The sequence below is a fragment of the Macaca mulatta genome, chromosome 18 (genome assembly GCF_049350105.2).
Source record: "Macaca mulatta isolate MMU2019108-1 chromosome 18, T2T-MMU8v2.0, whole genome shotgun sequence".
NCBI classification, from domain to species: domain Eukaryota; kingdom Metazoa; phylum Chordata; class Mammalia; order Primates; family Cercopithecidae; genus Macaca; species Macaca mulatta.
In genome coordinates, this window is record NC_133423.1 from 22,738,349 (window position 1) to 22,751,618 (window position 13,270).

A 13,270-nucleotide genomic window follows, 5' to 3' on the forward strand; every position below is an offset into this window, starting at 1 on the left:
GATCCGGCCACTGCACTCCAGCCCGGGCGACAGAGCGAGACTCCGTCTCAACAAAAAAAAAAAAAAAAAAGAAGAAAGAGAAACTAAAGCTATCAGAAATGATTAGAATTTCAAAGTATTTAACATGCTTAGTAACAACTCCAGCCCATTTAACCTGCTAGAAAGAAGTAAGCAAGATAATGAATGATGATGTGGGTTGAAAGTAGGCTCCTCAAAGTTATTATATAGGGAAGTAAAAGTCACTTGACTCACTGTCATCTATAAAAATTAAGTCACAAAAGAAGGCTGTGTAAACTCTAGGAACCTGTGAAAAGCTGATCTGCCTGGGGAAATTCCAGTCTCTTGCTACCTGGAGGAATTTGCTCTGCTTACTGGATACGTGGCATAACGCTTAACATTAAAACAAACACCGAATGGTTTCCAGAAATAGGGAGGTTGTGCAGGCACTTAAGAGAACCAATACAAAGTTTCTGAATACTAAAGTGTAGCAACAAGTCAAATCAGAGAGAGGAGGGCCCCCTTCCAGCTCTATTTATGATCCATCCTTTTATTTGATTTCATGACCTGTCCCTTCACAGAGATTTATCACTTTACTCAAAAGTGAGTAAAAAAGTGAGTGTTTCTAAAATTGTCAGGGCATAAAAAATAGGTTTCTTGAAATACAATCCATTCCATCCTCCATCCTGAAAAAAACTAAACTTCCTGTCAAAACATGGTGATGCCTAGAGACCAGGAAAGTGCCCGTTCGGGACATGGCATGAAACCAGCCAGGACATCAGGGGCTAACTTTCAGGCCCACTCACATCAGGCCACCTATCTCACTGTGTTACTCGTTTATCCTCCTCTGTATCCTAATTGGCCCAAGGAAGCCACAGGGGAATAATCAAGAGATTCCAAAGGAGAACTCCAGTGAGAACTTTATGCATTCATCATGCACACTGAGAGAAGATTATTTCTTTTTCTTCTTTTTTTTTTTGAGACAGAGTTTCACTCTGTCGCCCAGGCTGGAGTGCAGTGGCACGATCTCAGTTCACTGCAACCTCTGCCTCCCGGGTTCAAGAGATCCTTCCGCCTCAGCCTCTCAAGTAGCTGGGATTACAGACAGAGGCCGCCAAGCCTGGCTGGCTTTTGTATTTTTTGTAGAGATCGGGCTTTGCCGTGTTGCTCAGGCTGGTCTCGAACTCCTGGGCTCAAGGGATCTAACTGCTTCAGCCTCCCGAAGTGCTAGGATTTGACATGAGCATCTGCGCCCAGCCAGCATTTCTTAAAACCATTTTATCACAAATAGAGACAAAAGTCCAGGGTCTGGCACTGGAATGTGGTGAGCAAAGATTATTTCTAAAAATCTTTCAAGGCCGGGCACGGTGGCTCACACCTGTAATCCCAGCACTTTGGGAAGCCGAGGTGGGTGGATCACGAGGTCAGGAGATTGAGACCATCCTGGCTAACATGGTGAAACCCCGTCTCTACTAAAAAATACAAAAAATTAGCCGGCCGTGGTGGCGGGCGCCTGTAGTCCCAGCTTCTTGGGAGGCTGAGGCAGGAGAATGGTGTGAACCCGGGAACCAGAGCTTACAGTGAGCCGAGATTGAGCCACAGCACTCCAGCCTAGGTGACAGTTTCAAAAAAAAAAAAAAAAAAAACTTTCAATAATCTCCACCTGCCCGGAAATGTACAGACATTCTGTAATACCTGCTTTTGCTAATATTTTACACATTCCATCCTTTGGCATTCTTAATTTTGGATCCAGAGTGGGGCATATACGGCAGGTGAGGGCTGTTTTGGTGCTCTCCCTCGTGCAGGACATGGAATATCATGCTGCTTGGTATGAACTAAGAGAACTAGAAGATTGCAGACAGGATGATAACCTGTCCGAATAATCACCAGTCAACTCTGAGGTGGGTTTCCCAAGTTTCCTTTGACATTTACAGAGGAAATGTAGACATTCTGGTACCAACGTGTAGAATCAGCAATTTCAACACCACCTACGAATTTCCTGCCTTTTCCCATTCTTGCAAATGGCTTAATATAATTAAGAATTAAAAAGGTAAACGTATTTAGGATAGCTAACCTGTATCGCCCACAGTAATATGCAGTTGATTATTTTTATTGAAAAACATGCTAGATCATTGCAAGTTGCACAAGTAGCATTACCATTTAGATTTGCCTCAACTATACAGAAATATTCACCAACTATCCAGAAACCATCAACTATCCAACATTTACTATATTTTAAGGTAGTTTTTACATACAGTAAATTTATTCTGGTACTGTGAACTTTGATGAAAAGATAGCAAGTTTCTTATCAATATGTATTATAAAATTAGAGATTTATTTCAATGACTAGGAATTTTGCCACCAGGTTTAGCCAAGAGAAGCAGCTGCACCATTTACGAAAACTCTCTAAAAGACAGCATCTAAAATAAGACATACTCCCAAATATCTCTCTCATTTTAAAGTCACATAATGTGGAAATTTTGTAGAGATAACACTATATTGTTTCTTGAAAGTCTCAGTCTATACCAAAGTAAGAGTAAACTCAACCACTGGAAATATTACAGCAAAATGACATGGTAAAAAATATGCTAGAAATGCAAGCTAAAATGTTATAAGGCTTCAAAATCAACACAGTAAATATACTTAAGAGTCCTTTTCTATAATGCATAGTTCAGGAAGCAATTATTTTCCAAGACTGCATTTGGTGTTAGGGACAAATACTTAGGAAAGATGAGATGACAGCAGAAAGAGCATCAAAGCTAGTTATTAAACATTTCCAGGTATGCCATAAATGGATGTTGACCTTGTGTTAAATGCCATGCTGATCAAAAAATGACCGTTCACAATTAACCTAATTAATCTCCTAGGGGAAAGACTTGTATATTACAGATATCTGGTTCATGAATCAGGCACTTCCATGGACACTTTCATTTAAACCTAACTATGAACCTACGAGCTGGACATTTTTATCCTCAAACTTACTGATGAGGAATAGGCTTAGAGAGGAGTCTAAGTACTCCAGGACAAAAAACTAGTAAACTGCAGAGGATGGCTCTTTGGGTCCCCAAAGAAGCCTTCTTTCGCCTTCAGGACAGTGCTGCAAGGCACCAAATGAAGTTATCATCTCTAAACTTTTCAACAAAACTCACATCACAGGAAGCATTAAACTGCTTTTTGACTTAACACATACTTTTTAATTGTACAAATACACACACACACATAAATACACATTCCCATTTTAGGTGCACAAAGTGATATCATAGTATACACTATGATATGCACATAATGTTATTACACCTAACAACGGTATCACATCCTGTCATCTGAAACAGTGAAATAACACTATTTCACATGGGAGGGTCAAGTGAGATAATGCCTCCACAAGGGGACAGCCATAAACATTAAGTGAAATAAACAAAACATTCCTCAAATTGTGAAGCACTACAGAAACATGAGCTACGCTGCAAGCCACGTACAGTTTCTGTTTACAAACATATCAGTGTCAACCTTGTGCACTGCCTATCCAACTTTTCAAAACATCCCTGAAAACAGGTGACATTTAAAGCTATAGATTGGTTTATTCTCATATAAAACCACATTAAGAGACAGCATTACTATACATGAGAGAAGAAAGCTGATAGAATCCGATCAGAAACCAAGTCAATGAAAAGAATGCTACTTGTTTTTCTTATCCATTATAATATTATGTTTTATTTTTATTTTTTTGAGACAAGGTCTCATTCTGTTGCCCAGGCTGTAGAGCAGTGGCAGAAACATAGTAATCTCAAACTACCGGGCTCAAGCAATCCTCCAACCTTAGCCTCCTGTGTTGTTATGTTTTAAAATAAAGGGGTGGTTAATACACTGGATACTCGAGTTATTTTTAGGGTAAAAAAGGGACATCAACTAATATTAATGTCAAAAAATGTCCGTATATTAAAAACATCTTCTGTAAAAGACACTCAAACTAAAGTGCCCCCAGATGAATTCAGATATTCCTTTGTTGTTCAATAAAAGGAATTTTTAATCACAAGAGATTACTACACTACTTCTGTGAAGTATATGTCCACTGAGAGGACACAGAGGAAAGTCCAGACAGCTTGAGATGAAAGAACACTCTCTTCTTCAACAGCATATGCAGTAGGTGTTAGAATTACTGCTTTTGTCCGGGTGGGCCCTCCTCCCTCTGTTTACATTACAAACTGTGTCAGCAAGACACTCAGATAATCCCTGAAACTTTCCAAGTAACGGGTGTAATGTTATATACACAGTAGACCTTGAGTACTTCGTCACACCAATGAGATTAGAAAACTGGCTCCTCAGGCTTGTAAAATGCAGAGTTTCACAGTTATTATGCACAAAGTGGCATACAAAGGGGGCACAAATGCTGGTAAATGTTGGTCCGACTTCCTCAGAATAATGCAGTTTAAGAGGCTTGGAACCAAACCAAATAACCCAAAAGCTAATTTATAAGAAAATAACTAAGTTACTCACTAAATGACTGCTAATGACTGTCACAGACTGAACTGGTCAATTCCAACAATTCTGAAAATTTTTAACTGATTATAAGTGATGACTATACGAATGAATTCTTGTCTACAGACAGCGACAGACCAGGTTGAAAACGTATCATCACAAGGGTTTCCTCTGTATTTTTTCTAATAATTTAGTTGGTTAACATTTTTTGGAGTCATGTTACATTTTAGATTTAGTCGTGGCAATATGTTTGGGAGTCACAGATAAAAGTACTCAACAACTTAATCTTGTAATAAGGTCTAAAGTATAGCTTATGAAATATGAGCACATTGTCAAATCAATCCTGAGCGGTATTTCCAAACCCAGGAAGACTTTCCATATCGTTCCAACACCAAATTGCAACAGATTCTAGCTAATTTTTCATGTAAACTTAATAATGTAATGTCCTTCAGACCAAAGCAGTGGATATTTGAAATGCCAAAAAAGCTTGGTGGCAGCCAGACTGTAGACGCCCAAGTGAATGTTTTCCTTCAAGATAAGTAAGGCGGTGGCAGCTGCTGCCTAAACTTAACACCCCTGTCCATCTGAAATGCGTACAAAGTTGCTGAATGGAGCAGGCAGTTTTGTTATGTGACCAGTTTTGGTTTTGTTTTTTGAAGAAAAATCATTCTGCTTAAAGGAAAATCAGCTTACTAACCACTTACTAATTTATGTATGTGCACAAAAATACACACATATGAAAATGCAAACTACTGTTCACTAGTTGGAACTTACTCTCCAAGAAAAGCTCTTTATTCCAGAATTTATATTCTCCAAATGTGTAGAAACTTGTTTTTCACTACATAGTCCTTGCAAGTTAGAATAGCCCCTTTAAGCAAGGTACACATAAGTTTTAGTTTATTCAATTTGTTTTCTAATTACATTTGAAAGTTCAAACCAAATGAGTTGGAACTTTTTTGAGTTTAATTGTATGAATCCCTTTGTCCGCTATAGCTGAACTGCAAAGTGATTTCAGTTTTTGATAATACAACTGAACAGTTATCAAACTTTAGGAAATATATTTTTGTCAATCTTCATGTGTTAAGTGGTCCAAGTTCAGCATGGAATTGTGTTACTGAACAAAGCCTACAACTGTCGTGATGGTAACTTGTTGGGGTGGGGGTTAAAGGCTACTATAATATCAAAACTCTGTCAAAATTTGTACCATTGTGTAATATATGGTATAGGTTCCGACCAAGGCAAAGCACTTAGCTGTTTTCCAACAGAAGAGTTTGAGATAATGAAAGAAAGGAGATACATGGAAAGAAAGAGATGAAGAAAAACAAATTTTCATTAAGCATCTGATTGTATCTTCAAAATGATGACAACCAATGATAGAGGAGTGATAAAGTTTACTTAAAACACGAAACGTATTTCTGAACACAAAGCAATAAAAGACAATACAATTCTAGAGTAATACTCAGACACTCACTTTTCTAAATCACTATTCACAAGTGAAATCCAAACAAAAAGTCCCCTAGACATTTACTAATCGTATCCTCAAATTGGCAGTCACATGAAATTCAGGAGAAAAAAATATCCAATTCAAAATATAAGGAGCTTGTTCTTTAAGAGAAAGCACTCACTGGCTAGTGATTACTAGTAAAAGAAACCGAACTGATTAAACTTTTCATCCCACTCTACGAAAGCTGCAGAGTCATCATATGCCTGGTCGGATGGAGTGTGCAGCTGTCTCCCTGTACTCCATTTCACTGAAAGGGAGCGATCAGGAACAGAGAAACAGGAAGGCCAGAATCTGTTCTAAGGCGTCTATTTCCACAGCTGGAGACAGGGTACTTACTATTCTATATACAGCATCCCCGGCTTGGACACTCAAGTGGACAGTGTTAAATTGCACGGCATGCCATCTGACCATTAATGAGTCCCCGTCAGTTTCCCCTAGCCTTGGGCCATAACCCAGTTGTTTTAAAAACACATCTCTTAGTATCTCAGTAGTGTCACTTGTGGGACAGTAATGTCGCTATGCCACAAGTGACACTACTCTCGTTCAGTATTACTTAATGGGACAAAAAAAATAAAAAACAACAAAAAAACCCAAAGCGAATTATATAACAACGACTGACCTGACCCCCTCAGCAAAAAGGCCATGACAAATAATCATATTTCACCAAACTTTACATTCACCTTCTTTAACTATTAAGAGACGAAACTCAGGTCCTTTGCAATATCCTCACCTTTCCGAGAACTGATTGTTTTTAAAGTATTGTCGCAGGTTATATTTGCAAGCAGCTTTTTAAATGCATTTCCACCATCAACATGTTGGGGCACTGACTTGGTTTTTGGCAGATTAAAGTAATAAATTTTACTCAAAATTCTTCTATTCAGAAAAATAAAAGCAGGGGGAAGGTATTCTGCTTGGATTTCCCAAACAGACAAAGTTGGTTGACTTTGAGGACCTACAGAAGACATTTGCAGAAATGGTGTTTTGCGCACCAAACTCTGGACCACAAATCATCGTGCCAGAACTCGGCCAAACATTCAGATCCGCTGGCCTGAAGCAGGGAAACTCCCGGGACAGAGGGTGAGGTTTATTTTGGTTACGCCGCAGAGTAAGCATCGAAGTTGAAATCAGTAAACACATGTAAACAAGCCGTGAACTTACCGTGGCGTCAGCTCCCGTGGAAACAGGGCTTTTGGCGCTTTTCTCCTCGGGATTCTGGGGAGCTTCTTCCGGCCCCCGGGTTACAAGAATTCTAAAATGCTGCTGCCCCGCGTTCTGATCCTGCCTGATCTTAAATGTGCACCCCTGGCCCTGCGGAGTCCTCTCTGCGGAGTTCGTCCTGCGGATTTCGGGAGCCATCCTGCCAGCCCGAGGCGGTGCCTCCGGGGCTCCCCGATCTTCCGTGGGGCTCCCTCTTTCGCTTCGGGGCTGCGTGGGGTACGAGGTGCTCCTCTCCAGCCGAATGCGGGGATACCTCACCAACCTGTCCCCCTTTGTGCCCGTGAAGCCAAAGTTGAGGTCACTGCCTGACCCCAGAGCGCCTTGCTGGGGCTGCTGCAACTGGAAGACAAAACACCGCTTCCCGGAGCTTCCAGAAGCATCTGGAACGTGCTGCAGGGACCAGCGCCTGGGCTCTGCCGCCGCTGGGCCGCCCTGGCCATCCGGGCCGAGGGGCAGCAGCCTCACCTGGCGCACGTCGGCGCTGGAGGCGCGGTGCTGGATGCGCAGGCCCGGGGCAGCCTCCTCGGGGCAGTCCACCGGGCCAGGGCACCGCACGCGGCGGCGGCCGCCGCACGTGCCGTTGACCTGGAGCCCCGGGTCCCGGGCTGCCCTCGGAGGGGAGTTCCCGGGGGTGTCCCTCGGCGAGGGCTCCCGGGAACCGCTCTGGGGCGAGGCCCTCGTGGTGGCGGTGGCGGTGGCGGAGGCCTGGTCCCCGGGGTCCGGCGTGGCGCACGGAGGCCCATCGTCGGCGCCCTCGGGCGGCCCGCACCCATCCGTGGCCCCGTCCGCGGCCTTGCGCTGCAGGGAGATCTGCACCGAGGAGCTGCACGTGGGGCGGGCGTCGATGCTGGTCAGGAGCTGCGGGATGAACATGGACGAGCTCCGCTTGAGCGCGCCCACGCCTCCCTGCAGGCCTCCGTCGCCATCCTCCCCTACGTTCTGGGCGAAGGGGTGCGGGCTGCTCCTCCGTGGTAGGGTGTGGAATGCCATGAAGAAGTCGTCTTCTCTCTCCTGGTCTAGGATCTCTGATTCGGGGGCTGTGTTGCTGCGACCAGAGCCAAAATGAAACCGAAGCCGATGGGCCATGGTGACCAGGGGGGCCAGGAGGGCGAGGGCGAGCGGCAACAACAGGCCCGGCACTGCCAGAAGTCACAAACCAAAGACACAAACTCCAAGAAAAAGTGTCCCATCTGCCAAACTGTTAGCACTGCGGCACCAGGAGCGACAGATAGCAGAAATAACCCAAGTGGCAAGCGGCATTCCAGGCATGATTGGATAAGAGCAAAAAGCTCTCATCCACACTGTGACAGAGGGTAGGGTGGCCAGAACCACATGACCGCGCTCTCCCCCTCCAATGCCAGCTTCTGGACTTAGAGGAGTTTTCCCCCACTCGCTCTTTTTTTTTAAACGGCAAGAGCCTGAAACAGCACCTTCCCAGCTGCTGCTTTTCCATCAGAAAGGAGTGGCCCCAGCAGGGCGCTCTCACAGCTGACTAAGGCAGCAAACACACTGCAAGCCACGCTGCTATAAATCTAAACCACATCACATTCACAGGGCATTTCTTTCCCAATGGAGCACAGCGCTGGGACTCTGTCTAACCTGTGCAGGGACCTGGCATGTTTAACAGCACACACGGTATTTCCCCACCTCCCACCACACATGGAATAACGACAAGTAAAATATGGCTTGGCCACCGGGTAAACCCCTTCCCAAGCATTGGATACCATGTTTCTGTTATTTATGACATCACTACACTACCAGGATGGAATGCAAACTAATAAAACAGTACTATAAATACGATTACACACCCCACAGAGTTAGTGTCCGTTTAATGCTAAATAATTAGACCAGGATCTACAAGTAACAAAATAGCTAAAGGGAGGGGAGGGAGCGCGACGTGCTACACACCCAGTTGGCCTCCTGCTATCACAGCATTTTTCATTTAAAAGGTGTATACGTGTGTGTAGCTCACACATGACTGGCAGACACCAAAGTACCAGAGAAAAGGAACCCAGCTGGAGAAAACATTGTCTCCCATATGCCAGGTAGGAAAGAAAACGTCAACGAAAAAACAAACAATAACAACAAAAAACAAAAGGAAAATTGAAGAAGGGAGTGCATGTGGATTTTTTTTGTGTGTGGTAATAATTTAACTTAAATACCATGCAGAAGAAATGCTGCCTAGAGCTGACTGCTTTCCAGTACGAAGTCAGCAATATTACCACAGTTGGGACACAAATATGGAATCTTGCCATGTTTGCAAAGGACCAAAAAAGACTTAAGAAATGGAAGGAAAGGTGCACAGTCGAAAAACTGTCCTCAGATTTGTAGTTAGCTTGGAAATATGCTGTATTTTAAACTCACTATTTTCTATGATCCAGAAACACCAATTAGTTAACAAAGAGGTTTATTTAGAGGGGGTGAAAAAATAGGAGGGGAAAATACCAAGCTGCAAGAGTGACAAAAAGTTTATTTTAAAATCTGCAAAGCATGACTTTGTCAATAGCCCTAGCATCCAGGGTGTGGTGGATTAACCCTGTGTTTACATACATCCAAATCTGTTTTCTAAAAGCATGTGTTTTAAATGCCAAAAATGACCTCTAGAGAGAAATGGAAGCTAGTCTGTGTAATGCTAGAACTTCCAAGTACTACCATAGCCACATATTGTCTCCGCTGGGTTAATAGCCAACAAAGAAAAACAAAACAGCAACACCAGCATTCTTTGCATAGTAACCACACTGCAGATGGCCTGGGGCAAAACTAGGCATCAATATTATAAAACACAATTTTTCAGATACAGCTTGTATTCATACAAGATTTCTTAAAAGTTTTGGTTTGGAAGCATAATTTCAGACCCAGGGCAAGATCACCTCAACTACAGTCATTATTTCAGATACAGAAATGGGAAACAATTTTTTAACAGTAAATTTCTCTTAACAGAAGAAAATAATGAACTAAAACACATCAAACAAGAAGCCGTTTTTCCTCAAATTTGACCCCTTCCTCATGTTAAAGAAGAGATATTATACTCAATAATTGGAGAATAAGGATTAGTCTACAGACACACCCGTGTCTCCAGGAACGTACTGCTGTACTACTCAATACTGCCTAACTCACTTGGTCCTCACTGGATGAGAGATAGAGAGACAAGAACTGCACCCTCAGCAGAATCTCTCATTCAATCTCACAAGAAAGTACTTTTATGCATACAACAAAAGTGGTTTAGTTACACTGTAGGATTGTTCATCACCCAACATCCCTTACTTTAATGGAAAATATACTAGGATGGTAGGCCAGAATCTGTTTTCTCTTTTGGAGAATAATACCAATCAAACCACCACTGGGCTGGGACTTAGGAGGCCAGCAGGTCAGCCCCTGGCACCTCCACTGACTGATGTGTTTATGTAAAGGCTCTAGACCTGGTTCTTCTCATCTAGAAGAACAGGAGTTAAATGAGTTATTGTATGAGGCTCCTCCAGTTCAAATATTCTGTTAACATCCAGCTATTAAAAAATCTGGAGTTTCAGCTGAATTCTGCAGAAAGGATTCTTAAGAACACCTTTGAACCAGTCAACATACCATACAAGTTTCAGGGAGGGTAAATCTGAGAATGACTGACTGCACTGAATTATAGCGTCACTTCTGAAGGTACCTTAGGGACTTAACATGGTAGTGCTCATTTTCATAGTTGGAACACCTGGTTCACAGCTACCTGATGTACACGTTTTAGTTAGTTAAGAAAGCAAAATGCGCTTCATAAAGTCCATTTCTAAAATGAAATCTGGCCAGGCACGGTGGCTCATGCCTGTAGTCCTAGTTATCCTGGAGGCCTGTTTGAGCCCAAGGGTTTGAGGTTACAGTGAACTATGACTGTACCACGGCACTCCAACCTGGGTGACAGAGGGAGACCCTTTCTCTAAAAAAAGTAAAAAATAAAAACAAAATGAAATCATAATTATATCAGTTATTTATGTATCGATCTTCATAAACATATTATATATATATCAATCTATATATAAAATGTTACTTTATATGTGTTATATGCCTCAGGCATATCTTTGGTTCTGTAAAGGTACGTTCTAAGGTTCTCTCTTGAGAAAGCAACCACTTTTAAAATACAGCTTGACTTTACCTGCTAAATGTAGATTCACTTTTTGCTATACACGATTAATTAGATTGTTATTTTTCCAGAGAGAATTACCATAGATTTGCTACTGAATGCATCCCAATATTAGGGTCTGGCTTTCATTTAAAAACTGAGTAAAGTTTGTTTACATTCTTGATGGCCTCTTTAGAGATCTGCCTACCGTTCTGTACTCCCAACATTAGAGCATGAGCATACGGGCTGATACTATCACCAGTGACTTTCGTTAACATTAACTGCAATAAAAATACACACACACACACAAATACATTTTGTATCCTAGCAACATAGAAGTATTTGTTAGGATTTTGAACGTCAAACTAGTAGTGGGACAAAAACAGTCTTCTTTTTGGGCACATATACTGTCATAAGTGCAACATAAACAAAAGTTTTAAAGATGCTGCTCTGAAAATCCAGTTAATACAAAATGAAGCAAAATTCAAATACAGGCATCCACTTACCAGTCTATTTTCGTCAAATACTTCAAATAGGAGTCTGTGATTAGATGGGTTTACCTATAAGGAACATAAATAGTGTTTTTTAAATGAGCAGGAATCATTCGAATAGCGATGTAAGGAACAGAAAGAATAAAATACTGCTTTACAATGAGCCCAGCTCAATTGTATAATGTGAACAATTATCCTACTGTTCTGGAAATTCTATGTGTACTAAATCAAATTTCCTATTACTGATTTCTATATTATACTGCCCCGAATTTAGGCATAGCAAAGAAGAAAAGACTCTTAGCTGTTTTTCTAAAATAAGAAAGGATAGTTGTAAATAGCTTTAAAGAGTTCCTAACCTCTATACAAGGCATTCTCATGACTGTAGATCAAAAAATGTCTATTCCTGAGGATATTTCTTAGGCCTGATAGCAGTAATAGTAATGATAAAAATAATGAAGAAGATTGTAATAGCTTACAAGTGTGTGTGTGTGTCTGTGTAGAGAGAGAGAGAGAGACAGACAGACAGACAGAGACAGGGTCTTGTTTTGTTGCCCAGGCTGGTCTGCAGTGGCATGATCATGGCTCACTGCAGCCTCAACCTTCCAGGCTCAATTGATCCTCCTGCTTCACTCTCCTGAGTAGCCTGGACTACCATGCCTGGCTAATTTTTGTATTTTTTTGTAGAGATGAGGTTTCACCATGTTCCCCAGGCTGGTTTTGAACTCCTGGGCTCAAGCTATTTGCATGCCTTGGCCTCTCAAAGTGCTGGGATTACAGGCATGAGCCACTGTGCCCAGCCTGTGTGCTTATTTTTTAGGCACTGTCTTGTTACTGAATATCAACAATCTATGATCTCCTTTAATCTTCACAGCAATCCTACGGTATATAACTATCACGCAATTTTATAAATGAGGAGCCGAGACCCTGAGGTTCAGTGAAGTAACTTGCCCATGAGCCCACAGCTAATGTGTAGGGCAACCAGGACCTGCACTAGGTCTGTGCTGCCTGTCTCCAGAGCCTAGGCTGTGAACCATGAGACAGACCTGGAACTGTGGGGCAGTGTCAGAGCTACTGGGCTTTCAATATCTTTTTGCTTCCTTTTCTTTACCAAAACCTCACCAAAATGGCCCATATCATCTTCCAAACTCAGGTATGATTTACTAAGCACCAACCATGTGTGTGACATAGAGCTACATGTTCTCATTTACATAATTGCATGCAAATCCTGGAAACAACCCTTCCAAGCAAGCGTTCTCTCTCCTATGTAAGAGATAAAGGATCCCAGGGAGACTGAGAGTCCTCAGGTGGCCTTTCCAGGGTCACTAAGGCTCTAAATGGTAAAGCCAGGGAGGTGACCTAGGCCCTCGCTGCTTCATGGTGGAGAACCCATGAAATAACACTTGACCATACAAGCACAGGTAGCTCAACTTGTGCTTCTGGTCCTGTGGTCTGCCTGCAGCCTAGCGACAGAACAAGCAGACGGAG

General features: G+C 42.3%; 1 protein-coding gene across 43 annotated transcripts in view; it reads right to left on the reverse strand.

The window, feature by feature from the left end:
* The window catches only part of NEDD4L (NEDD4 like E3 ubiquitin protein ligase), a 367,516-nt gene that overhangs the window by 143,770 nt on the left and 210,476 nt on the right, over positions 1 to 13,270 (reverse strand). For 37 of the 43 annotated variants that reach the window (XM_077974731.1, XM_077974729.1, XM_077974725.1 and 34 more), the window contains one exon: positions 11,801 to 11,854. In XM_077974731.1, the coding sequence (XP_077830857.1) occupies positions 11,801 to 11,854 (54 nt within the window). Of the gene's footprint in view, positions 1 to 7,135; positions 8,680 to 11,800; positions 11,855 to 13,270 lie in introns of those variants that run through there. The other 6 variants (XM_015122075.3, XM_077974717.1, XM_015122071.3 and 3 more) reach the window with 2 other exon arrangements.